Here is a 27424-nt window from a genome sequence, read left to right as displayed (position 1 = left end):
AATCAGGAGCACACAGGGGGTTTCTTGGTTCTCTTAAACAAATCTACTTTGAAACAAAAGTAACACCTCACACACATGGCTATGGGCTTAAAAAAAGAAAACATCCATACAATGTCAAACATAGAGTTGAAATTTAATCAATTTGGAGTTTGCATCCCAGTATTTCACTTTCTATACATCACAGAAGACTGAAATACAACAAAACCGTTTGACATTAAACACAGGAATTTCAGATAATTATGAAATTATGAACATTATTAACATTCCACCAATGAGGCCGCTCTGGTCATTCAACTGCAGGAAAGGGGTATGGACAATATGGTTTCAAATGTGATCGGTCCTACTTCTCTACTGATTTTCTACTGATTTTACATTTTAGTCATTTTATACATTTTGATGCTCTTCTTATCCCCTTCTCCCTACAAGTGTGCACTCGTTCACTCCTACTCAAGGATTTAAAAGCTTTGGAATGGTGAAGTCGTAGTTTCTACCATAACTTTACACCAATCCAATGTCTTGAAGTGAACAAGTGCACACCTTAGGGAGAAGGGGAGGAGATAGGCTTTTCTGCCTGTCTATCACTCTCTCACTTTATGTGTCCTAGAGGACGAACAGGAAGAAGAGGAGCCAGCCATAGAGGAGGAAGAGGAGACCAATGAGGAGCCAGGTCAGAAGTCAAGTGAGAGGGGCTTATGAAAGAGAGCGTAGCACTACTAGTATCTAAAAATAGAACATTAACCTACGTCAGTAGAAAAATAACATAACCCTACCAGACCCTACCTCAGAAGAAAATATAACATAACCCTACCAGACCCTACCTCAGTAGAAAATACAGCAAAACCCTATTAGACCCTACCTCAGTATAATATATATATAACCCTACTAGACCCTACCTCAGTATAATATATATAACATAACCCTACTAGACCCCACCTCAGTATAATATATATAATATAACCCTACTAGACCCCACCTCAGTATAATATATATAATATAACCCTATTAGACCCTACCTCAGTATAATATATATAATATAACCCTACCGGACCCTACCTCAGTATAATATATATAATATAACCCTACTAGACCCTACCTCAGTATAATATATATAATATAACCCTACTAGACCCTACCTCAGTATAATATATATATTATAACCCTACTAGACCCTACCTCAGTATAATATATATATAATATAACCCTACTAGACCCCACCTCAGTATAATATATATAATATAACCCTACTAGACCCTACCTCAGTATAATATATATAATATAACCCTACCAGACCCTACCTCAGTATAATATATATAATATAACCCTACCAGACCCTACCTCAGTATAATATATATAATATAACCCTATTAGACCCTACCTCAGTATAATATATATAATATAACCCTACCAGACCCTACCTCAGCATAATATATATAATATAACCCTATTAGACCCCACCTCAGTATAATATATATATATAATATAACCCTATTAGACCCTACCTCAGTATAATATATATATATAACATAACCCTACTAGACCCTACCTCAGTATAATATATATATAATATAACCCTACTAGACCCTATCTCAGTATAATATATATAATATAACCCTACTAGACCCTACCTCAGTATAATATATATATATAATATAACCCTACTAGACCCTACCTCAGTATAATATATATAATATAACCCTACCAGACCCCACCTCAGTATAATATATATAATATAACCCTACTAGACCCCACCTCAGTATAATATATATATAACATAACCCTACTAGACCCCACCTCAGTAGAATATGCAGTGCATTCTGAAAGTATTCCAACCCTTTGACTTTTTCCACATTGTCACGTCCTGACCCTAGTAAGATGTCATTTTCATTAGTAGAGTAGGGCAGGGCGTGACAGGTGGTGTTTTTTGGTTGTTCTATGTTTTATATTTCTATGTTTTAGTTCTAGTTGTTCTATTTCTATGTTGGGATTGTTTGGGGTTGATCTCTAATTGGAGGCAGCTGATCCTCATTGCCTCTGATTAGAGATCATATTTAAGTAGGGGTTTTTCTCTTCCTGTTTTGTGGGTGATTATATTTTTTGAGTAGTGTGTTTTCCTCTCTGTGGCACGGTGTGTTGTTTTGTCTGTAAGTTTATCTTTATTATTGCATTAAGTTTCACTAACTAATAAATATGTGGAACGAAACCGACGCTGCATTTTGGTCCGCTCCTTCAAACAGCCGTGACACATTTCGTAGTCTTTTTCTAAAATTGATTAAATATGTATTTTTTGTTATCAATCTACACACAGTACCTCATAATTAGAAAGCATAAACAGGTTTTTAGAAATGTTTGCAAAATGATAAAAATTGAATACAGAAATACCTTATTTACATTAGTATTCAGACCCTTTGCTATAAGTCTAAAACTTGAGCTCAGGTGCATCCTGTTTCCATTGATCATTCTTGAGCTGTTTCTACAACTTGATTTGAGTCCACCTGTGGTAAATTCAATTGATTAGACATGATTTGGAAAGGCACACACCTGTCTATATAAGGTCCCACAGTTGACAGTGCATGTCAGAGCAAAAACCAAGCCATGAGGTTGAAGAAATTGTCAGTAGAGCTCTGAGCAGGATCGTGTCGAGAAACAGATCTGGGATGGAGTACAAAAACATTTATGTAGAATTGAAGGTCCCCAAGAACACAGTCGCCTCCATCATTCTCCATCAGCACTCTACTCAGCAAACTGGATGTAGTCTATCACAGTGCCCTCCGTTTTATCACCAAAGCCCCATATACTACCCACCACTGCGACCTGTATGCTTTCGTTGGCTGGTCCTCACTACATATCCATCGCCAAACCCACTGCCTCCAGGTCATCTATAAGTCTTTTTTTAGGTAAAGCCCCGCCTTATCTCAGCTCACTGGTCACCATAGCAACACCTATCCGTAGCACGCGCTCCAGCAGGTAAATTGCACTTGTCATCCCCAAAGCCAACACTTCCTTTGGCTGCCTTTCCTTCCAGTTCTCTGCTGCCAATGACTGGAACGAATTGCAAAAATCTCTGAAGCTGGAGTCTTATATCTCCCTCTCAAACTTTAAGCATCAGCTGTCAGAGCAGCTTACCGATCACTGTACCTGTACACAGCCAATCTGTAAATAGCCCATCCAACTACCTCATCGCCATTTTATTACTTACCCTCTTGCTATTTTGCACCCCAGTATCTCTACTTGCACATCATCATCTGCACATCTATCACTCCAGTGTTAATGATAAATTGTAATTATTTTCGCCTCTAGGGCCTATTTATTGCCTACCTCCATACTCTTCTACATTTGCACACACTGTACATAGATCTTTCTATTTTTCTTTTATTTTGTGTTATTGACTGTACGTTTGTTTATGTGGTACTCTGTGTTGTTGTTTTTGTCGCACTGCTTTATCTTGGCCAGGTCGCAGTTGTAAATGAGAACTTGTTCTCAACTGGCCTGCCTGGTTAAATAAAGGTGAAATAAAATAAATAAAATAAAATTCTTAAATGGAAGAAGTTTGGAACCTCCAAGACTCTTCCTAGAGCTGACTGCCTGGCCAAACTGAGCAATCGGCGGAGAAGGGGCTTGGTCAGGGAAGTGACCAAGAACCCGATGGTCACTCTGGCAGAGTTCCAGAGCTCCTCTGTGGAGATGGGAAAACCTTCCATCCTTCCACCTTCCAACCTTCCACAAGGACAACCATCGCTGCAGCACTCCACCAATCATGCCTTTATGGTAGAGACGGAAGCCACTCCTCAGTAAAAGGCACATGACAGCCCGCTTGGAGTTTACCAAAAGGCACCGAAAGGTATCTCAGACCATGAGAAACAAGATTCTTTGCTCTGATGAAACCAAGATGGAAACCTGGCACAATCCCTACGGTGGAGCCTGGTGGTGGCAGCATCATGCTGTGGGGATGTTTTTTCAGCGGCAGGGACTGGGAGAGTAGTCAGGATCGAGGGAGAGAAGAACAGAGCAAAGTACAGAGAGATTCTTGATGAAAACCTGCTCCAGAGTGCTCAGGACTTTAGACTGAGGCGAAGGTTCAAGTTCCAACAGGACAACAACCCTAAGCACACAGCCAAGTCAACGCAGAAGTGGCTTTGGGGCTTGTCTCTGAATGTCCTTGAGTGGCCCAGCCAGAGCCCGGACTTAAACCCAATCTAACATCTCTGGAGAGATCTGAAACTAGCTGTGCAGCAATGCTCACCATCCAACCTGACAGAGCTTGAGAGGATCTGCAGAGAAGAATGGGAGAAACTCCCCAAATACAGGTGTGCCAAGCTTGTAGCGTCATTCCCAAAAAGACTCGAGGATGTAATCACTGCCAAAGGTGTTTCAAAAAAGCACTGAGTAAAGGGTCTGAATACTTATGTAAATGTGATATATTAAAAAAAATATGTTTTTAATACATTTGCAAAAATGTCAAAAAAACGTTTTTTGCTATTTCATTATGAGGTATTGTGATGTCATTATGGGGTATTGTGATGTCATTATGAGGTATTGTATGTAGATTGATGAGGGGGAAAAAACGATTTCCTCCATTTTAGTCTAAGGCTGTAACGTAACAAAATGTGGAAAAAGTCAAGGGGTCTGAATACTTTCAGAATTCACTGTATATAACATAACCCTACTACAACCTACCTCAGTAGAATATATATAACATTACCCTCCACACACGTGCACAGACACACACACCTCTTGTCTTTAACAGTGTTCTTTTTCTTTTCCTGATGCAGGGGAGGAGCCACAGGAGGGAGAGGAGGAGCATGCAGATGAAGGGGAGGGGGCAGAGGAGGGAGAAGGTAAATAATTGGCAAGCTCGTTTTGCATCGCTCGGTCCTGTGGCTGTTGCCCAGGTAGAGTTAGCACCGGTGGTGAACGCTAAATGCCCCACTCAAAACCAACAGCGAGGCCGGCTAGGAGGGATGCGGTTCAAGCATAGACTGTTTATATAAGGTGGGGTCCAAAATTACTGCCACCTTGATAAAGATGAGCAAAAAACACTGTATGAAGTAAATAACACAAATACTGAGGTATTGTTGTATGCAAAAAAAAAGGGAAAATAAAATATTTCACACTAAAATAATAAATCTTTCTCATGGAAAGAGATTTTGTTCAACAACTATTTTTTATTTTTTAAGGTAGGGGTTGCAATTATTGACATCTCTGTTTTCAATACCTTTCAATATCTCACCTTGCAACTAAAACGGCACTGAGCCTTTTCCTAAAATATTTTATGAGTTGGAGAACACACTAGTTGTGGATTTTGATGTCTGCTATGGTTTATTGTCTTGCTGGAAGATCCACTTGCGGCCAAGTTTTAGCCTTCTGGCAGAGGCAACCAGGTTTGTTGGCAAAAAATGTCCTGGTACTGGATAAAGTTCATGATGCCGTTGACCTTAACAAGTGGAAGCAAATAGCCCCATAACATCAAAGATCGATCCCCATATTTTACATTAGGGATGGGGTTCTTTTCTGCTTATGCATCCTTATTTTGACACCAAAACCACCACTGGTATGAATGGCCAAAGAGCTCTATTTTCATGTCATCCAACCAATGTAAACGCATAGAGTTTGCTAAACGGCATTGGCATTTGGATTGAAACCGGTGCTTTGGTCAGAGCTTTTTGGAAACACACCAGGATAATATTTTTTGCTCATCTTTATCATAGGGTGCCAATAATTTTGGACCCCCACTCAAAATGGACAAACCCATCGATGATGTTACCCCATTCATTCCTACAGTATGTGACTGTGTCCATCTGTCTGTCTCTCTGTCTGTCTCTCTGTCACACCTGGACATCTCTAATGACTATTTTTTTCTCTCTCCACCTCTCTCTCATCATCCACAGAGGAGGCCAAACCTAAATTCAAGTAAGTCCTCCAACATGTTAATGAATGGATGGGGGGTATGGAAGGTTAGATTGGATTGGAATATGGAATACATGCTGGGAGTTGTTGTCCATTCTTATTCTCTATCTCTCTCTCTCTCTTTCTCTCCCAATTCAATGGGATTTATCGGCATGGGAAACATATATTTAGTGAAATAAACAATGAACAAAATTGAGAAGAAACAAATGTAACATTAACAAAAGAACGTTAGAAATTAACAGTAAACATTGCACTTAAAAAGGTTTAAAAAAGAAAGACATTTTACGTGTTTTATTATCAGCTACAGTGTTTTAGCAATGTACAAATAGTTGTAGTATGAATAGTGAGGGAAGATAAATAAACAGATAAATATAGGTTGTATTTACAATGTTGTTTGTGCTCCACTGGTTGCCCTTTTCTCATTTCAACGGACCACAAATCTTGCTGCTGTGACTGCACACTGTGGTATTTCTCCTCACAAATATGGGAGTTTATCAGTGTTGGATTTCTATATTCTATACATACTCAAAGATTTTCTTAATTTTGGGTCAGTCACAGTGGTCACGTATTCTGCCACTGTGTACTCTCTGTTGATGGCCAGATAGCATTCCAATTTGCTGTTTTTTGGTTGATTATTTCCAGTGTGTCAAATAGTTATCTTTTTGCTTTCTCTTAATTTGGTTGGGTCTAAAAGTGTTGCTGGCCTGGGGCTCTGTGGGGTGTGTTTGTGTTTGTGAACCCCAGAATCAGCTGGCTGAGGGGACTCGCCTCTAGGTTCATCTCTCTGTAGATGAGTGCTTACAATTGAATTCTCTTCGAGTATAGTCACAGCCGTGTATGTACCCCCCCAAGCAGATACCTCGTCGGCCCTGAAAGAACATGCATTTATTGTAGCCGGGGATTTTAACAAAGCTAACCTGGGAACGAGACTTCCTAAATTCTATCAGCATATCAAATGCGCGACACGGGCTGCTAACATTCTGGATCATTGCTACTCTAACTTCCACGATGCATACAAAGCCCTCCCCCGCCCTGCAAATCTGACCATGACTCCATTTTGTTGCTCACAGCCTATAGACAGAAATTTAAACAGGAAACGCCTGTGCTCAGGTCTGTCCAACGCTGGTCTGACCAATCGGATTCCACGCTTCAGGACTGCTTCGATCACGTGGACTGGGATATGTTCTGGATAGCCTTAGACAACAACATTGATGTATACGCTGACTCGGTAAGCGAGTTTATTAGCAAGTGCATCGGAGATGTCGTACCCAATATGACTATTAAAACATTTCCTAACCAGAAACCATGGATTGATGGCAGCATTTGTGCAAAACTGAAAGCGCGAACCACCACTTTTAATCATGGCAAGGCGACTGGAAACATGACCGAATACAAACAGTACAGCTATTCCCTCCACAAGGCAATCAAACAAGCAAAGCGTCAGTATACAGTCGTGGCCAAAAGTTTTGAGAATTACACAAATATAAATTTTCACAAAGTTTGCTGCTTTAGTGTCTTTAGATATTTTTGTCAGATGTTACTATGGAATACTGAAGTATAATTACAAGCATTTCATAAGTGTCAAAGGCTTTTATTGACAATTACATGAAGTTGATGCAAAGAGTCAATATTTGTAGTGTTGACCCTTTCTTTTTCAAGACCTCTGCAATCCGCCCTGGCATGCTGTCAATTAACTTCTGGGCCACATCCTGACTGATCGCAGCCCATTCTTGCATAATAAATGCTTGGAGTTTGTCAGAATTTGTGGGTTTTTGTTTGTCCACCCGCCTCTTGAGGATTGACCACAAGTTCTCAATGGGATTAAGGTCTGGGGAGTTTCCTGGCCATGGACCCAAAATATCGATGTTTTGTTCCCCGAGCCACTTAGTTATCACTTTTGCCTTATAGCAAGGTGCTCCGTCATGCTGGAAAAGGCATTGTTCGTTACCAAACTGTTCCTGGATGGTTGGGAGAAGTTGCTCTCGGAGGATGTGTTGGTACCATTCTTTATTCATGGCTGTGTTCTTAGGCAAAATTGTGAGTGAGCCCACTCTCTTGGCTGAGAAGCAACCCCACACATGAATGGCCTCAGGATGCTTTACTGTTGGCATGACACAGGACTGATGGTAGCGCTCACCTTGTCTCCTCCAGACAAGCTTTTTCCGGATGCCCCACACAATCGGAAAGGGGATTCATCAGAGAAAATGACTTTACCCCAGTCCTCAGCAGTCCAATCCCTGTACCTTTTGCAGAATATCAGTCTGTCCCTGATGGTTTTTTCTGGAGAGAAGTTGCTTCTTTGCTGCCCTTCTTGACACCAGGCCATCCTCCAAAAGTCTCACTGTGCGTGCAGATGCACTCACACCTGCCTGCTGCCATTCCTGAGCAAGCTCTGTACTGGTGGTGCCCCGATCCCGCAGCTGAATCAACTTTCGGAGACGGTCCTGGCGCTTGCTGGACTTTCTTGGGCGCCCTGAAGCCTTCTTCACAACAATTGAACCGCTCTCCTTGAAGTTCTTGATAAATCCGATAAATGGTTGATTTGGGTGCAATCTTACTGGCATGCAAATTGCCATCATACAAACTGAGGCAGCAGACTTTGTGAAAATGAATATTTGTGTCATTCCCCAAACTTTTGGCCACGACTGTAGAGACAAAGCAGAGTCGCAATTTAACGGCTCAAACACGAGACATATGTGTCACGATTCCCACCGACGGTGGCGCCCCCTCCTACTCGGGTGGCGCTCGGCGGTCGTCGTCACCGGCCTATTAGCTACTACCGATCCCTTTTTGGTTTTCCCTTTTTTTGGTTTTGGGCACCTGTGGCCAATTAGCTATTAGAGGGGGTATTTAGTTCAGCTGGCCCGTCTGTTGTTTGTGCGGGATTAATTTGTTTTCTTTGACGAAGTGTTGTTCGTCGGCTTTACCTGGTCGTCTATTTTGTATTTTATTCCCTATGGTTGGGAACTTTTGTTTATCCTGTGTGATTAAAAACACCACTCCATGTGTTCGCTGCTTCCTGCACCTCATTCCTCCTACCCGACTACCGAGCCGTTACAATATGTGGCAGGGTCTACAGTCAATCACAGATTACAAAAAGAATACCAGCCCTGTCGTGAACATCGACATCTTGCTCCCAGACAAATCAAACAACTTCTTTGCTCGCTTTGAGGACAATACAGTGCCACTGACATGGCCCGGTACCAAAGCCTGTGGGCTCTCCTTCTCCGTGGCTGACGTGAGTAAAACATTTAAACGTGTTAACCCTCGCAAGGCTGCCGGCCCAGACGGCAACCCCAGCCGCATCCTCATTGCATGCGCAGACCAGCTGGCTGGTGTGTTTATGGACATATTTAATCAATCCCTACCCCAGTCTGTTGTCCCCACATGCTTCAAGATGGCCACCATTGTTCCTGTTCCCAAGAAAGCAAAGGTAAACGAACTAAATGACTATTGCCCCGTTGCACTCACTTCTGTCATCATGAAGTGCTTTGAGAGACTAGCCAAGGAGCATATCACCTCCACCCTACCTGATACCCTAGACCCACGCCAATTTGCTTACCACCCCAATAGGTCCACTGACGATGCAATCACCATCACACTGCATACTGCCCTATCCCATCTGGACAAGAGGAATACCTATGTAAGAATGATGTTCATTGACTACAGCTCTGCATTTAATACCATAGTACCCTCCAAACTTGTCATTAAGCTTGAGACCCTGGGTCTCGACCCTGCCCTGTGCAACTGGGTCCTGGACTTTCTGACGGGTCACCCACAGGTGGTGAAGGTAGGAAACAACATCTCCACCCCGCTGATCCTCAACACTGGGGTCCCACAAGGGAGCGTTCTCAGCCCTCTCCTGTACTCCCTGTTCACCCATGGTTGCGTGGCCATGCACGCCTCCAACTCAGTCATCATTTTTGCAGACGACACTACAGTGGTAGGCTTGATTACCAACAACGACGAGACAGCCAACAGGGAGGAGGTGAGGCCCCTCGGAGTGTGGTGTCAGGAAAATAACCTCTCACTTAACATCAACAAAACAAAGGAGATAATCGTGGACTTCAGGAAACAGCAGAGGGATCACCCCCCACCACCTACAGCACCCGATGTCACAGGAAGGCCAAAAACATCATCAAGGACAACAACCACCCGAGCCACTGCCTGTTCATCCCGCTATCATCCAGAAGGCAAGGTCAGTACAGGTGCATCAAAGCTGGGACCGAGAGACTGAAAAACAGCTTGTATCTCAAGGCCATCAGACTGTTAAACAGCCATCACTAACATAGAGAGGCTGCTGTCAACATACAGAGTCAAATCTCTGGCAACTTTAATAAATGGACTTAATAAAGGTATCACTAGTCACCTTAATAAGTAATGCAACTTTAATAATGTTTACATATCCTACATTACTCATCTCATATGTATATACTGCTCTATACCATCTACTGCATCTTGCCTATGCCTATCATTAGTCACTTTAAATAATGCCACTTTACTAATGTTTACATATCCTACATCACTCATTTCATATGTGTATAGTGCTCTATACCATCTACTGCATCTTGCCTATGCCGCACGGCCATTGCTCATCCATATATTTATATGTACATATTCTTATTCATCCCTTACATTTGTGTGTATAGGTAGTTGTTGTGAATTTGTTAGATTAATGGTTAGATATTACTACATTGTCGGAACTAGAAGCACAAGCATTTCGCTACACTCGCATTAACATCTGCTAACCATGTGTGTGTGACCAATACAATTTGATTTGATTTGTGGAGGAATGTGTGGGCATCGCTTCCTTTTAAAGATATTTTCTGGGTGTTGATGTCCTGGAGAACCAGAACCAGCTGGCTGAGGGGACTCTTCTCCAGGTTCATTTCTCTGTAGGTGAGGGCTCTATGGGGTCTAATTGTGTTGATGTCCTGGGGAACCAGAACCAGCTGGCTGAGGGGACTCTTCTCCAGGTTAATCTCTCTGTAGGTGAGGGCTCTATGGGGTCTAATTGTGTTGATGTCCTGGGGAACCAGCTGGCTGAGGGGACTCTTCTCCAGGTTAATCTCTCTGTAGGTGAGGGCTCTATGGCGTCTAATTGTGTTGATGTCCTGGGGAACCAGAACCAGCTGGCTGAGGGGACTCTTCTCCAGGTTAATCTCTCTGTAGGTGAGGGCTCTATGGGGTCTAATTGTGTTGATGTCCTGGGGAACCAGAACCAGCTGGCTGATGGGACTCTTCTCCAGGTTAATCTCTCTGTAGGTGAGGGCTCTATGGGGTCTAATTGTGTTGATGTCCTGGGGAACCAGCTGGCTGAGGGGACTCTTCTCCAGGTTCATCTCTCTGTAGGTGAGGGCTCTATGGGGTCTAATTGTGTTGATGTCCTGGGGAACCAGCTGGCTGAGGGGACTCTTCAGGTTCATTTCTCTGTAGGTGAGGGCTCTATGGGGTCTAATTGTGTTGATGTCCTGGGGAACCAGAACCAGCTGGCTGAGGGGACTCTTCTCCAGGTTAATCTCTCTGTAGGTGAGGGCTCTATGGGGTCTAATTGTGTTGATGTCCTGGGGAACCAGCTGGCTGAGGGGACTCTTCTCCAGGTTAATCTCTCTGTAGGTGAGGGCTCTATGGGGTCTAATTGTGTTGATGTCCTGGGGAACCAGCTGGCTGAGGGGACTCTTCTCCAGGTTCATTTCTCTGTAGGTGAGGGCTCTATGGGGTCTAATTGTGTTGATGTCCTGGGGAACCAGCTGGCTGATGGGACTCTTCTCCAGGTTAATCTCTCTGTAGGTGAGGGCTCTATGGGGTCTAATTGTGTTGATGTCCTGGGGAACCAGCTGGCTGAGGGGACTCTTCTCCAGGTTAATCTCTCTGTAGGTGAGGGCTCTATGGCGTCTAATTATGTTGATGTCCTGGGGAACCAGCTGGCTGAGGGGACTCTTCTCCAGGTTCATTTCTCTGTAGGTGAGGGCTCTATGGGGTCTAATTGTGTTGATGTCCTGGTGAACCAGAACCAGCTGGCTGATGGGACTCTTCTCCAGGTTAATCTCTTTGTAGGTGAGGGCTCTATGGGGTCTAATTGTGTTGATGTCCTGGGGAACCAGCTGGCTGATGGGACTCTTCTCCAGGTTAATCTCTCTGTAGGTGAGGGCTCTATGGGGTCTAATTGTGTTGATGTCCTGGGGAACCAGCTGGCTGAGGGGACTCTTCTCCAGGTTCATTTCTCTGTAGGTGAAGGCTTTGTGGAGGAATGTGTGGGCATCGCTTCCTTTAACAGCTCTTTTCTGGGTGTTGATAACTAGCAGGTATAGTCCTAGTTCTGCTCTGCATCCATTGGTTGGTGTTTTGCGTTGTACACAGAATTCTGCTTGCAGAGTCTCAATTGGGTGTTTGTCCCATTTTGGGAGTTCTTGGTTAGTGAGTGGACCCCAGACCTCACAAACATAGAGGGCAATGGGTTCTATAACTGATTTAAGTTTTTTAGCCAGATCCTAATTGGGATGTCGGGTTTTATGTTCCTTTTGATGGGAGTTCTTGGTTAGTGATTGGACCCCAGACCATAGAAGGCCATTCTAGCCTTATATTTTAGATTGTTCACAGCCTGGTAGAAGTTATAAGTGGTGTTGATGTTTAGGCTGAGGTAGATATAGATCTTTGTGTGCTTTAGGGCATCTCTGTCTAGATAGAATTTGTAGTCCTGGCAACTGGACCTTTTTTGGTACGCCATTATTTTTGTCTTACTGAGATTCACTGTCAGGGCCCAAGTCTAACAGAATCTGTGCAGAAGATCTAAGTGCTGCTGAAGGCCCTCCTTGGTTGGGAACAGAATAACCAGATTTATATTCACATTTGAGTAATTTAGCAGACGCTCTTATCCAGGGCAACTTACAGATAGTGCATTCATCTTAAAATAGCTAGGTGGAACAATCACATATCACAGGCATAGTAACTACAATTTTCCTCACTAAAAGCCATAACTAGCAAGGGGGGGGGGGGGGGGGTGGTCAAGTGCTAGTGTTGGATTAGTATTTGTATATATGCTGCTCACCCATAGGGGTGAGAGTGCCAACATCCCAGAGGTGGCAGAACAGAGTGCAGAGTATGAGCCTGAAGATACATTTAGCAGACACTCTTATCCAGAGCGACTTTCAGTAGTGAGTGCATACATTTTTATATTTTTTTCATACTGATCCCCCCATGGAAATTGAACCCACAACCCTGGCATTGTCAGTGCCATGCTCTACCAACTGAACCACACAGGGAGGGGCAGTTCCTCTTGCTGTTCCGTAGGTAAGCACCATGGTCTTGTTGTGGATGAGAGCTTCAACTGGAAGCCAGTGGAGTGTGCCCACTGATCTGAGGCTAGGAAACACTGTTACCACCGGTAAATCCACTATAATTGAGAATTTCAATAAGCATTTCTCTACGGCTGGCCATGCTTTCCATCTGGCTACCCCTACCCCGGCCAGCTGCCCGGCACCCTCCACAGCAACCTGCAGAAGCCCCTACCATTTCTCCTTCACCCAAATCCAGATAGCTGATGTTCTGAAAGAACTGCAAAATCTGGACCCCTACAAATCAGCCGGGCTAGACAATCTGGACCCTCTCTTTCTAAAATAATCTTCCGAAATTGTTGCAACCCCTATTACTAGCCTGTTCAACCTCTCTTTCGTATCGTCTGAGATTCCCAAAGATTGGAAAGCTGCTGCGGTCATCCCCCTCTTCAAAGGGAGTGACACTCTAGACCCAAACTGCTACAGCCCTATATCTATCCTACCCTGTCTTTCTAAGGTCTTCGAAAGCCAAGTTAACAAACAGATCACCGACCATTTCGAATCCCACCGTACCTTCTCCGCTATGCATTTTATTTCAGAGCTGGTCATGGGTGCACCTCAGCCACGCTCAAGGTCCTAAATGATATCATAACCGCCATCGATAAGAGACATTATTGTGCAGCCGTATTCATCGACCTGGCCAAGGTTTTCGACTCTGTCAATCATCACATTCTTATTGGCAGACTCGACAGCCTTGGTTTCTCAAATGATTTCCTCGCCTGGTTTACCAAATACTTCTCTGATATAGTTCAGTGTGTCAAATCCGAGGGCCTGTTGTCCGGACCTCTGGCAGACTCTATGGGGGTGCCACAGGGTTCAATTCTCAGGCTAACTCTCTTCTCTGTATACATCAATGATGTCGCTCTTGCTGCTGGTGATTCTCTGATCCACCTCTACGCAGACGACACCATTCTGTATACTTCTGGCCCCTCTTTGGACACTGTGTTAACTAACCTCCAGACGAGCTTTAATGCCTTACAACTCTCCTTCCGTGGCCTCCAACTGCTCTTAAATGCAAGTAAAACTAAATGCATGCTGTTCAACCGATCACTGCCTGCATCTGCCCGCCCGTCCAGCATCACTACTCTGGACGGCTCGGACAACTATAAATACCTGGGTGTCTGGTTAGACTGTAAACTCTCCTGCCAGACTCACATTAAGCATCTCCAATCCAAAATTAAATCTAGAATTGGCTTCCTATATCGCAACAAAGCATCCTTCACTAATGCTGCCAAACATACCCTCGTAAAACTGACCATCCTACCGATCCTCAACTTTGGCGATGTCATCTACAAAATAACCTCCCACACTCTACTCAACAAATTGCATACAGTCTATCACAGTGCCATCCGTTTTGTCACCAAAGCCCCATACACTACCCACCACTGCGACCTGTACGCTCTCGTTGGCTGGCCCTCGCTTCATACTCGTCGCCAAACCCACTGGCTACAGGTCATCTACAAGACCCTGCTAGGTAAAGTCCCCCCTTATCTCAGCTCACTGGTCACCATAGCAGCACCCACCAATAGCACGGGCTCCAGCAGGTATTTCTCACTGGTCACCCCCAAAGCCAATTCCGCCTTTGGTCGTCTTTCCTTCCAGTTCTCTGCTGCCAATAACTGGAATGAACTGCAAAAATCTCTGAAGCTGGAGACTCATATCTCCCTCACTAGCTTTAAGCATCAGCTGTCAGAGCAGCTCACAGATCACTGCACCTGTACATAGCCCATCTGTAAACAGCCCATCTATCTACCTACCTCATCCCCGTACTGTATTTATTTATTTCTTGCTCCTTTGCACCCCAGAATCTCTACTTGCACATTCATCTTCTGCACATCTACCATTCCAGTGTTTAATTGCTATATTGTAATTACTTACCTCATTTACTTACCTCAATTGAACTCACTGTATATAAACTTTTTGTTTTCTTTTGTTCCACTATATTACTGACTGTATGTTTTGTTTATTCCATGTGTAACTCTGTTGTTGTTGTATGTGTCGAATTGCTATCCTTTATCTTGGCCAGGTCGCAGTTGCAAATGAGAACTTGTTCTCAACTAGCCTACCTGGTTAAATAAAGGTGAAATAAAAATAAATAAAATAAAAATATATATATCTTAACAAATATATTGTTCACGTTTCCTTCTGCTAACTTTAAACCTTTATTATTGTTCAGGAAGTTGTCTAGGAGGGATTGGATTTGTTGTTGACCAATTGTTTTTTCGTAGGTTTCTACATTATCCTCCTTACTTTATAGCATTTCTTTAACCTTATGCAGTTTGTTCGGCTTCGATGCTTTATGGTTGAGTATTGCTCTGTTCAAGTAGATTGGGATTTTACTATGGTCTGATAAGGGTGTCAGTTGGCTGACATCGAACGCTCTGAGAGACTGGGTTCAAATCAAATCAAAGCATATTTGTCACATGCTGGTGTAGACTAACAGTGACATGCCTACTTACGAGTCCTTTTTTTTTAAATTGAAAAAATAACATAGTTGCACAGTGAATAAGAAATAAATATAATTAGTAAAAATAACATGGCTATATACAGGGAGTAGAAAATAACATGACTATATACAGGGAGTAGAAAATAACATGGCTATATACAGGGAGTAGAAAATAACATGGCTATATACAGGGAGTAGAAAATAACATGGCTATTGTCACGGCTGTCTGAAGAATGGGACCAAAGCGCAGCGTGCGTATCGTTCCACATTTTATTTTCACTGTGAAACTATGCAAGACATACAAATAAACTAATAAACAAAAACAACAAACCGTGACGAAGAGGTGCAACATACACTAACTCAAAAACAATCTCCCACAAAACCAGGTGGGAAAAACAACTACTTAAGTATGATCTCCAATTAGAGACAACAATGACCAGCTGCCTCTAATTGGAGATCATCCCAAAAAACAACAACATAGAAATACAAAAACTAGAACATAACAACATAGAAAATCTAAACTAGAAAACACCCCCTGTCATGCCCTGACCTACTCTACCATAGAAAATAACAGCTTTCTATGGTCAGGACGTGACAGCTATATACAGGGAGTATAAAATAACATGGCTATATACAGGAAGTAGAAAATAACATGAAAATAATATAGGAAGTAGAAAATAACATGGCTTTATATATATATAGGAAGTAGAAAATAACATGGCCAAATATATATACAGGGAGTAGAAACTAACATGGCTTTATACAGGGAGTACCATTACCAAGTCGATGTGCAGTGGTACGAGGTAATTGAGGTAGATATATATTCTACATATAGGTAGGGGGAAAGTGACTGAGATCAGCATATGCGGTGAGTGTGAAAGTGTTTGTGAGTGTGAGTGTATGAGTGTGGAGACTCCATTGTGTGGGTAGAATCCTGTATGTGGGTAGACTCCATTGTGTGGGTAGAATCCTGTATGTGGGTAGACTCCAGTCTGTGGGTAGAGTCCAGTGTGTGGGTAGAGTCCAGTGTGTGGGTAGAGTCCAGTGTGTGGATAGAGTCCAGTGTGTGGATAGAGTCCAGTGTGTGGATAGAGTCCAGTGTGTGGGTAGAGTCCAGTGTGTGGGTAGAGTCCAGTGTGTGGGTAGAGTCCAGTGTGTGTATAGTCCAGAGTGTGTTGAGTCCATTGTGTGGGTAGAGTCCAGTGTGTGGGTAGAGTCCAGTGTGTGTAGAGTCCAGTGTGTGGGTAGAGTCCAGTGTGTGGGTAGAATCGAGTCTGTGGGTAGAGTCCAGTGTGTGGGTAGAGTCCTGTGTGTGGATAGAGTCCAGTGTGTGGGTAGAGTCCAGTGTGTGGGTAGAGTCCAGTGTGTGGGTAGAGTCCAGTGTGTGGATAGAGTCCAGTGTGTGGGTAGAGTCCAGTGTGTGGGTAGAATCGAGTCTGTGGGTAGAGTCCAGTGTGTGGGTAGAGTCCAGTGTGTGTAGAGTCCAGTGTGGGGGTAAAATCGAGTCTGTGGGTAGAGTCCAGTGTGTGGGTAGAGTCCAGTGTGTGGGTAGAGTCCAGTGTGTGTAGAGTTCAGAGTGTGTTGAGTCCAGTGTGTGGGTAGAGTCCAGTGTGTGAGTAGAGTCCAGTGTGTGGGTAGAGTCCAGTGTGTGGGTAGAGTCCAGTCTGTGGGTAGAATCGAGTCTGTGGATAGAGTCCAGTGTGTGGGTAGAGTCCAGTGTATGGGTAGAGTCCAGTGTGTGGGTAGAATCGAGTCTGTGGGTAGAGTCCAGTGTGTGGGTAGAGTCCAGTGTGTGGGTAGATTCCAGTGTGTGGGTAGAGTCCAGTGTGTGGGTAGAATCGAGTCTGTGGGTAGACTCCAGTGTGTGGATAGAGTCCAGTGTGTGGATAGAGTCCAGTGTGTGTGTAGAGTCCAGTGTATGGGTAGAGTCCAGTGTGTGGGTAGAGTCCAGTGTGTGGGTAGAGTCCAGTGTGTGTAGAGTTCAGAGTGTGTTGAGTCCAGTGTGTGGGTAGAGTCCAGTGTGTGGGTAGAGTCCAGTGTGTGGGTAGAGTCCAGTGTGTGGGTAGAGTCCAGTCTGTGGGTAGAATCGAGTCTGTGGATAGAGTCCAGTGTGTGGGTAGATTCCAGTGTGTGGGTAGAGTCCAGTGTGTGGGTAGAATCGAGTCTGTGGGTAGACTCCAGTGTGTGGATAGAGTCCAGTGTGTGGATAGAGTCCAGTGTGTGTGTAGAGTCCAGTGTATGGGTAGAGTCCAGTGTGTGGGTAGAATCGAGTCTGTGGGTAGAGTCCAGTGTGTGGGTAGAGTCCAGTGTGTGGGTAGAGTCCAGTGTGTGTAGAGTTCAGAGTGTGTTGAGTCCAGTGTGTGGGTAGAGTCCAGTGTGTGGGTAGAGTCCAGTGTGTGGGTAGAGTCCAGTGTGTGGGTAGAGTCCAGTGTGTGGGTAGAGTCCAGTGTGTGTGGGTAGAGTCCAGTGTGTGGGTAGAGTCCAGTGTGTGGATAGAGTCCAGTGTGTGGTAGAATCGAGTCTGTGGGTAGAGTCCAGTGTGTGGGTAGAGTCCTGTGTGTGGGTAGAGTCCAGTGTGTGGGTAGAGTCCAGTGTGTGGGTAGAGTCCAGTGTGTGGGTAGAGTCCAGTGTGTGGGTAGAGTCCAGTGTGTGGGTAGAGTCCAGTGTGTGGGTAGAGTCCAGTGTGTGGATAGAGTCCAGTGTGTGGGTAGAATCGAGTCTGTGGGTAGAATCGAGTCTGTGGGTAGAGTCCAGTGTATGGGTAGAGTCCAGTGTGTGGGTAGAATCGAGTCTGTGGGTAGAGTCCAGTGTGTGGGTAGAATCCAGTGTGTGGGTAGAGTCCAGTGTGTGTAGAGTCCAGTGTGTGGGTAGAGTCCAGTGTGTGGGTAGAGTCCAGTTTGTGGATAGAGTCCAGTGTGTGGATAGAGTCCAGTGTGTGGATAGAGTCCAGTGTGTGGATAGAGTCCAGTGTGTGGGTAGAGTCCAGTGTGTGGGTAGAATCCAGTGTGTGGGTAGAGTCCAGTTTGTGGGTAGAGTCCAGTTTGTGGGTAGAGTCCAGTTTGAGTAGAGTCCAGTCTGTGGGTAGAGTCCAGTGTGTGGGTAGAGTCCAGTGTGTGGGTAGAGTCCAGTGTGTGGGTAGAGTCCAGTCTGTGGGTAGAATCCAGTGTGTGGATAGATTCCAGTGTGTGTAGAGTTCAGAGTGTGTTGAGTCCAGTGTGTGGGTAGAGTCCAGTGTGTGGGTAGAGTCCAGTGTGTGGGTAGAGTCCAGTGTGTGGGTAGAGTCCAGTCTGTGGGTAGAATCGAGTCTGTGGATAGAGTCCAGTGTGTGGGTAGAGTCCAGTGTATGGGTAGAGTCCAGTGTGTGGGTAGAATCGAGTCTGTGGGTAGAGTCCAGTGTGTGGGTAGAGTCCAGTGTGTGGGTAGATTCCAGTGTGTGGGTAGAGTCCAGTGTGTGGGTAGAATCGAGTCTGTGGGTAGACTCCAGTGTGTGGATAGAGTCCAGTGTGTGGATAGAGTCCAGTGTGTGTGTAGAGTCCAGTGTATGGGTAGAGTCCAGTGTGTGGGTAGAGTCCAGTGTGTGGGTAGAGTCCAGTGTGTGTAGAGTTCAGAGTGTGTTGAGTCCAGTGTGTGGGTAGAGTCCAGTGTGTGGGTAGAGTCCAGTGTGTGGGTAGAGTCCAGTGTGTGGGTAGAGTCCAGTGTGTGGGTAGAGTCCAGTCTGTGGGTAGAATCGAGTCTGTGGATAGAGTCCAGTGTGTGGGTAGATTCCAGTGTGTGGGTAGAGTCCAGTGTGTGGGTAGAATCGAGTCTGTGGGTAGACTCCAGTGTGTGGATAGAGTCCAGTGTGTGGATAGAGTCCAGTGTGTGTGTAGAGTCCAGTGTATGGGTAGAGTCCAGTGTGTGGGTAGAATCGAGTCTGTGGGTAGAGTCCAGTGTGTGGGTAGAGTCCAGTGTGTGGGTAGAGTCCAGTGTGTGTAGAGTTCAGAGTGTGTTGAGTCCAGTGTGTGGGTAGAGTCCAGTGTGTGGGTAGAGTCCAGTGTGTGGGTAGAGTCCAGTGTGTGGGTAGAGTCCAGTGTGTGGATAGAGTCCAGTGTGTGGATAGAGTCCAGTGTGTGGGTAGAGTCCAGTGTGTGGGTAGAGTCCAGTGTGTGGGTAGAATCCAGTGTGTGGGTAGAGTCCAGTTTGTGGGTAGAGTCCAGTTTGTGGGTAGAGTCCAGTTTGAGTAGAGTCCAGTCTGTGGGTAGAGTCCAGTGTGTGGGTAGAGTCCAGTGTGTGGGTAGAGTCCAGTCTGTGGGTAGAATCCAGTGTGTGGATAGATTCCAGTGTGTGTAGAGTTCAGAGTGTGTTGAGTCCAGTGTGTGGGTAGAGTCCAGTGTGTGGGTAGAGTCCAGTGTGTGGGTAGAGTCCAGTGTGTGGGTAGAGTCCAGTCTGTGGGTAGAATCGAGTCTGTGGATAGAGTCCAGTGTGTGGGTAGAGTCCAGTGTATGGGTAGAGTCCAGTGTGTGGGTAGAATCGAGTCTGTGGGTAGAGTCCAGTGTGTGGGTAGAGTCCAGTGTGTGGGTAGATTCCAGTGTGTGGGTAGAGTCCAGTGTGTGGGTAGAATCGAGTCTGTGGGTAGACTCCAGTCTGTGGATAGAGTCCAGTGTGTGGATAGAGTCCAGTGTGTGTGTAGAGTCCAGTGTATGGGTAGAGTCCAGTGTGTGGGTAGAGTCCAGTGTGTGGGTAGAGTCCAGTGTGTGTAGAGTTCAGAGTGTGTTGAGTCCAGTGTGTGGGTAGAGTCCAGTGTGTGGGTAGAGTCCAGTGTGTGGGTAGAGTCCAGTGTGTGGGTAGAGTCCAGTGTGTGGGTAGAGTCCAGTCTGTGGGTAGAATCGAGTCTGTGGATAGAGTCCAGTGTGTGGGTAGATTCCAGTGTGTGGGTAGAGTCCAGTGTGTGGGTAGAATCGAGTCTGTGGGTAGACTCCAGTGTGTGGATAGAGTCCAGTGTGTGGATAGAGTCCAGTGTGTGTGTAGAGTCCAGTGTATGGGTAGAGTCCAGTGTGTGGGTAGAATCGAGTCTGTGGGTAGAGTCCAGTGTGTGGGTAGAGTCCAGTGTGTGGGTAGAGTCCAGTGTGTGTAGAGTTCAGAGTGTGTTGAGTCCAGTGTGTGGGTAGAGTCCAGTGTGTGGGTAGAGTCCAGTGTGTGGGTAGAGTCCAGTGTGTGGGTAGAGTCCAGTGTGTGGGTAGAGTCCAGTGTGTGTGGGTAGAGTCCAGTGTGTGGGTAGAGTCCAGTGTGTGGATAGAGTCCAGTGTGTGGTAGAATCGAGTCTGTGGGTAGAGTCCAGTGTGTGGGTAGAGTCCTGTGTGTGGGTAGAGTCCAGTGTGTGGGTAGAGTCCAGTGTGTGGGTAGAGTCCAGTGTGTGGGTAGAGTCCAGTGTGTGGGTAGAGTCCAGTGTGTGGGTAGAGTCCAGTGTGTGGGTAGAGTCCAGTGTGTGGGTAGAGTCCAGTGTGTGGATAGAGTCCAGTGTGTGGGTAGAATCGAGTCTGTGGGTAGAATCGAGTCTGTGGGTAGAGTCCAGTGTATGGGTAGAGTCCAGTGTGTGGGTAGAATCGAGTCTGTGGGTAGAGTCCAGTGTGTGGGTAGAATCCAGTGTGTGGGTAGAGTCCAGTGTGTGTAGAGTCCAGTGTGTGGGTAGAGTCCAGTGTGTGGGTAGAGTCCAGTTTGTGGATAGAGTCCAGTGTGTGGATAGAGTCCAGTGTGTGGATAGAGTCCAGTGTGTGGATAGAGTCCAGTGTGTGGGTAGAGTCCAGTGTGTGGGTAGAATCCAGTGTGTGGGTAGAGTCCAGTTTGTGGGTAGAGTCCAGTTTGTGGGTAGAGTCCAGTTTGAGTAGAGTCCAGTCTGTGGGTAGAGTCCAGTGTGTGGGTAGAGTCCAGTGTGTGGGTAGAGTCCAGTGTGTGGGTAGAGTCCAGTCTGTGGGTAGAATCCAGTGTGTGGATAGATTCCAGTGTGTGGGTAGAGTCCAGTGTGTGGGTAGAATCCAGTGTGTGGGTAGAATCCAGTGTGTGGGTAGAGTCCAGTGTGTGGGTAGAATCCAGTGTGTGTGCATAGAGTTAATGCAGGTAGTCCGGGTAATAAATCTGTTAGTTATTCAGCAGTCTTGTTTAGAATTCTTATGGCTTGGGGGTAGAAGCTGTTCAGGGGTCTGTTGGTTCCAGACTTGGTTCACTGGCACAGCTTGCCGTGCGGTAGCAAAGAGAACAGTCTGTGGCTTGGCTTGCTGGAGTCTAAAATAAATTTGGGCCTTTCTCTGAAACCGCCTGCTATAGAGTATGGCAGGGAGCTCGGCCCCAGTGATGTACTGGGCCGTTCGCATTACCCTCTGTAGCACTACCCTCTGTACCCTCTGTAGCACTACCCTCTGTAGCACTACCCTCTGTACCCTCTGTAGCACTACCCTCTGTAGCACTACCCTCTGTAGCACCTTGCGGTCGGATGCCAAGCAGTCAAGATGCTCTCGATGCTGAAGCTGTAGAAGGTTTTGAGATATTTTTAACCTCCTGAGGGGGGGAAGAGGCATTGTCGTGCCATCTTCACGACTGTGTTGATGTGTGTGGACCATGATAGATCCTAAGTGATGTGGACACTGTGGAATTTGAAGCTCTCGACCTGCCACACTACAGCCCTGTTGATGTAAATGGGGGCACGTTCAGCCCTCCGTTTCCTGTAGTTGAAGTTGATTATATTCCTCTCTCCCTCTCCCTTTCTCTCCCCCTCTCCCTCTCTCCCTAACTCCCTCTCTCCTTCTTCCTCTAACCTCTTCCCCTCTCTCTCTCTCTCTCTCTCTCTCCCTCCCTCTTCCTCTCTCTCTCATCCTCTCCCTCTCTCTCTCTCTCTCTCTCTCTCTCTCTCCCTCTTCCTCTCTCATCCTCTCCCTCTCTCTCTCCCTCTCTCAGGCCGTTCATAATGCCCAACCTCATCCCACCTAAGATCCCAGATGGAGAGAAGGTAGATTTTGATGTAAGTATGTGACTGGATATACTATACCGTTGTTATCATCTCTGCCGGACAGGAAGAGTATGGAGAAGGATCTTTTGTTGTTGTTGTTATTGTTTTTATTTCTGCAGGACATCCACAGAAAGCGCATGGAGAAGGATCTGAATGAGCTGCAGACACTGATCGAGGTTCACTTTGAAAGCAGGAAGAAGGAGGAGGAGGAGCTTATCAACCTCACAGACAGGATTGTGAGTGGCACAGACATGTCACTCAAACTAGCCCAGTTCCAGACCCCTATCACTAAAACTAGCCCCTCCCAGACCCCTGTCACTCAAACTAGTCCCTCCCAGACCCCTGTCACTCAAACTAGTCCCTCCCAGACCCCTGTCACTCAAACTAGTCCCTCCCAGACCCCTGTCACTCAAACTAGTCCCTCCCAGACTCCTGTCACTCAAACTAGCCCCTCCCAGACCCCTGTCACTCAAACTAGCCCCTCCCAGACCCCTGTCACTCAAACTAGCCCCTCCCAGACCCCTGTCACTCAAACTAGCCCCTCCCAGACCCCTGTCACTCAAACTAGTCCCTCCCAGACTCCTGTCACTAAAACTAGCCCCTCCCAGACCCCTGTCACTCAAACTACCACCGCCCCAGACACCTGTCACTAAAACTAGCCCCTCCCAGACCCCTGTTACTCAAACTAGCACCGCCCCAGACATCTGTCACTAACACTAGCCCCTCCCAGACCCCTGTTACTCAAACTAGCACCGCCCCAGACTCCTGACAGTCAAACTAGCCCCTCCCCAGACTCCTGACAGTCAAATTAGCCCCTCCCCAGACTCATGACAGTCAAATTAGCCCCTCCCCAGACTCCTGACAGTCAAACTAGCCCCTCCCCAGTCTCCTGACAGTCAAACTAGCCCCACCCCAGACTCCTGACAGTGAAATTAGCCCCTCCCCAGACTCCTGACAGTCAAATTAGCCCCTCCCCAGACTCCTGACAGTCAAATTAGCCCCTCCCCAGACTCCTGACAGTCAAATTAGTCCCTCCTTTGACCCCTGTCACTCAAACTAGCTAGTATTTACTTTTAGAGAGCATTGTACACTACGGTCATGTTATTCCTAAAGTTAGGGATCTGGATATTCTCTCTAGGAGAAGCGACGTTCTGAACGATCAGAGCAGCAAAGGATCCGCAGCGAACGAGAGAAAGAACGACAGAAGAGGTTGGAGGTAAGAGAGAGAGTCTCAGTGACACTGTGTATCAGGCCGGGTATTGAACCTGAATAGCAGCTTTTATGGGTGATCTCTCTCGCTCTCTCTCTCTCTCTCTCGCGTGCTTTCTCTCCTTCTCTCTCCTTCTCTCTCCTTCTCTCTCCAGGACGAGAGGACTCGTAAAGAGGAGGAGGAGGCAAAGAGGAAAGCAGATGATGATGCTAAGAAGAAGAAGACGTTGACCAGCTTACACTTTGGAGGCTACATGCAGAAGGTACTATTATAATACACTGTATATACATTATCAGTAGATTATTATATTAAGTCGTTATTACATTATTATTATATAAATGTATCTCATTATTATGACATGACTAGATGGAGGTCAGAGGGAAGAGACAGACAGAAAGAGAGAAGAAGAAGAAGATTCTACAGGACAGACGAAAGTCTTTGGACATCGAGAACATGAGCCAGGACAAACTGAAGTACAGTACTACAACAATACTATACTATACTATACTACTACAATTATGTGTACTATACTACTAGATCCTAACCTCTCTGTCTCTGTGTAGAGACAAGGCCCAGGAGCTGTGGCTGTGGCAGCAGTACTATACTATACTATACTATACTATACTATACTATACTATACTATACTATACTATACTATACTACTAGATCCTAACCTCTCTGTCTCGGTGTAGAGACAAGGCCCAGGAGCTGTGGCTGTGGCAGCAGCACTATACTATACTACTAGATCCTAACCTCTCTGTCTCTGTGTAGAGACAAGGCCCAGGAGCTGTGGCTGTGGCAGCAGCAGCTGGAGGCTGAGAAGTTTGATCTGCAGTATCAGATTAGCAGACAGAAGTATGACATCAACGTCCTCCGCAACAGAGTGTCAGACCACCAGAAGACGTACGGACAACCCTTACACACACACACACACACACACACACACACACACACACACACACACACACACACACACACACACACACACACACTGTGTAACTAAGTGTCCTCTATTCTGCAGCACCAAGAGAACCAAGAGAGGCCTGAGGAAGTAGAGAGATATTGAAGAGGCACTGAAGAGGGACTGAAGATGGACTGAAGTAGACTGAAGATGCACTGAAGTAGTCTGAAGAGGGACTGAAGTAGACTGGTTGAGGGACTGAAGTAGACTGGCTGAGGGACTGAAGTAGACTGGCTGAGGGACTGAAGTAGACTGGTTGAGGGACTGAATTAGCCTGGCTGAGGGACTGAATTAGCCTGGCTGAGGGACTGAAGTAGACTGGCTGAGGGACTGAAGTAGACTGGCTGAGGGACTGAAGTAGACTGGCTGAGGGACTGAAGTAGACTGAAGAGGGACTGAAGTAGACTGAAGGTGGACTGAAGTAGACTGGCTGAGGAGATCAGCTGTCTGGCCTTTCTGTCTATTGTCTGATCTTTCTCCTTCCTACATCTCTCTCTCCTTCCTTCCTACATCTCTCTCTCCTTCCTACATCTCTCTCTCCTTCCTACATCTCTCTCCTTCCTACATCTCTCTCCTTCCTACATCTCTCTCTCCTTCCTACATCTCTCTCTCCTTCCTACATCTCTCTCTCCTTCCTACATCTCTCTCTACTTCCTACATCTCTCTCTTCCTACATCTCTTTCCTTCCTACATCTCTCTCTCCTTCCTACATCTCTCTCCTTCCTACATCTCTCTCTCCTTCCTACATCTCTCTCCTTCCTACGTCTCTCTCTTCCTACATCTCTCTCTCCTTCCTACATCTCTCTCTTTCTACATCTCTCTCTCCTTCCCGCATCTCTCTCTCTTCCTACAACTCTCTCCTTACATCCTTCTCCCCGTCCCTCCCTCGTCTCCTTACCCTCTTCCTTCCTCTCCCAAACCTGGTTTGATATTTTCTGTTTCTTTCCCCATAGTGTGTGGTGTAAATAAAATACTTCATCTCATTTTTGATCTGTGATGGTGTGTGTGTATGTGTTTGTATGTGTGTTGTCGGGGGGTTGTCAGGGGTTTGGGAGCAGAGCACAAGCCCTAACAGTCAAATACAGTATTAGGGCTCCATTCAATCTGTAGCGCTGAAGATCTGAGCAGTATCGCGATTGAAATGTGACGGTCATTTCCTCTTGAGTCGACACATGCAGCATTTACCGTGATTGCAGTCTTTGCAAACATTCCTATGGTGGTTTATAAGGACATACATTCATATCAATCAAATGTATTTATCAAGCCCTTTTTACATCAGCTGATGTCACTAAGTGCTATACAGAAACCCAGCCTAAAACCCCAAACAACAAGCAATGCAGATGTAGAAGCACGGTGGCTAGGAAAAACTCTCTAGAAAGACAGGAACCTAGGAAGAAACCTAGAGAGGAACCAGGCTCTGAGGGATGGCCAGTCCTCTTCTGGCTGTGCCGGGTGGAGATTATAACAGAACATGGCCAAGATGTTCATAGATGTCACGATTCCTACTGACGGTGGCACCCCCTTCTGCTCGGGTGGCGCTCGGCGGTCGTCGTCACCGGCCTATTAGCTACCACCGATTCCCTTTTTGTTTTTCCCTTTTTTTATGTTTTCTCACCTGCCCTGAGTTAGTCATTAAGAGGGCTATTTAGTTCAGCTGGCCCGCTCCCTATTGTGCGGGATTGTCTTTCTGTGTGTCGACTGCGTTTTGTTCGACTGTGCTTGTATTTTGCGTGTATTTTCCCTGTTGTTGGGAAACCTTTTATTTTGTGCTTGTGGTTTATTAAAATTACCACACAGTGTTCGCTGCTTCCTGCGCTTCTTTCCGCCACACAACAGACAAGCCGTTACAATAGATGACCAGCAGGGTCAGATAATAATAATCACAGTGGTTGTAGAGGGTGCAACAGGTCAGCACCTCAGGAGTAAATGTCAGTTGGCTTTTCATAGCCGAGCATTCAGAGTTGAAAACAGCAGGTCTGGGACAGGTAGCATGTCCAGTGAACAGGTCAGGGTTCCATAGCCGCAGGCAGAATAGTTGAAACTGGAGCAGCAGCACGACCATGTGGACCGGGGACAGCAAGGAGTCATCAGGCCAGGTAGTCCTGAGGCATGGTCCCAGGGCTCTGGTCCTCCGGGAGGGGAGGGAGAGAGAGAATTAGAGGGAGCATACTTAAATTCACACAGGACACCGGATAAGACAGGAGAAATACTCCAGATATAACAGACTGACCCTAGCCCCTCGACACATAAACTATTGCAGCATAAATACTGGCGGCTGAGACAGGAGGGGTCGGGAAACACTGTGGTCCGGTCCGACGATATCCCCGGATATGGCCAAGCAGGCAGGATATAACCCCGCCCACTTTGCCAAAGCACAGCCTCCACACCACTAGAGGGATATCTCCAGCCACCAACTTACTGCCCTGAGACAAGGCTGAGTATGTGTAACCTTTATTTAACTAGGCAAGTCAGTTAAGAACAAATTCTTATTTACAATGACGTCCTACACCGGCCAAACCCGGACAACGCTGGGCCAGTTGTGCGCCGCCCTATGGGACTCCCAATCACAGCCAGTGATACAGCCTGGACT

General features: G+C 45.9%; 1 protein-coding gene across 2 annotated transcripts; it reads left to right on the top strand.

The window, feature by feature from the left end:
* Window positions 1-623: 623 nt before the first annotated feature.
* LOC106593306 (troponin T, cardiac muscle isoforms) lies at window positions 624-26633 on the top strand. 2 transcript variants are annotated; one of them, XM_045692800.2, is made up of 10 exons: window positions 624-667; window positions 4770-4835; window positions 5886-5907; window positions 22612-22675; window positions 22783-22899; window positions 23802-23879; window positions 24028-24135; window positions 24240-24346; window positions 24645-24776; window positions 24895-26633. In XM_045692800.2, the coding sequence occupies exons 4-10, from the start codon at window positions 22622-22624 to the stop codon at window positions 24926-24928; spliced, it is 630 nt and encodes a 209-aa protein (XP_045548756.1). In that variant the 5' UTR covers window positions 624-667; window positions 4770-4835; window positions 5886-5907; window positions 22612-22621; the 3' UTR covers window positions 24929-26633. The 2 variants fall into 2 exon arrangements, with proteins under 2 accessions (XP_045548756.1, XP_082815890.1); XM_082959764.1 differs by having other exon boundaries at window positions 637-679.
* The last annotated feature ends 791 nt before the right edge of the window (window positions 26634-27424 follow it).

This window comes from Salmo salar, chromosome 13 (assembly GCF_965601325.2).
Source record: "Salmo salar chromosome 13, fSalSal1, whole genome shotgun sequence".
Taxonomy (NCBI): domain Eukaryota; kingdom Metazoa; phylum Chordata; class Actinopteri; order Salmoniformes; family Salmonidae; genus Salmo; species Salmo salar.
This window is presented reverse-complemented; position numbering and strand designations above follow the sequence as displayed.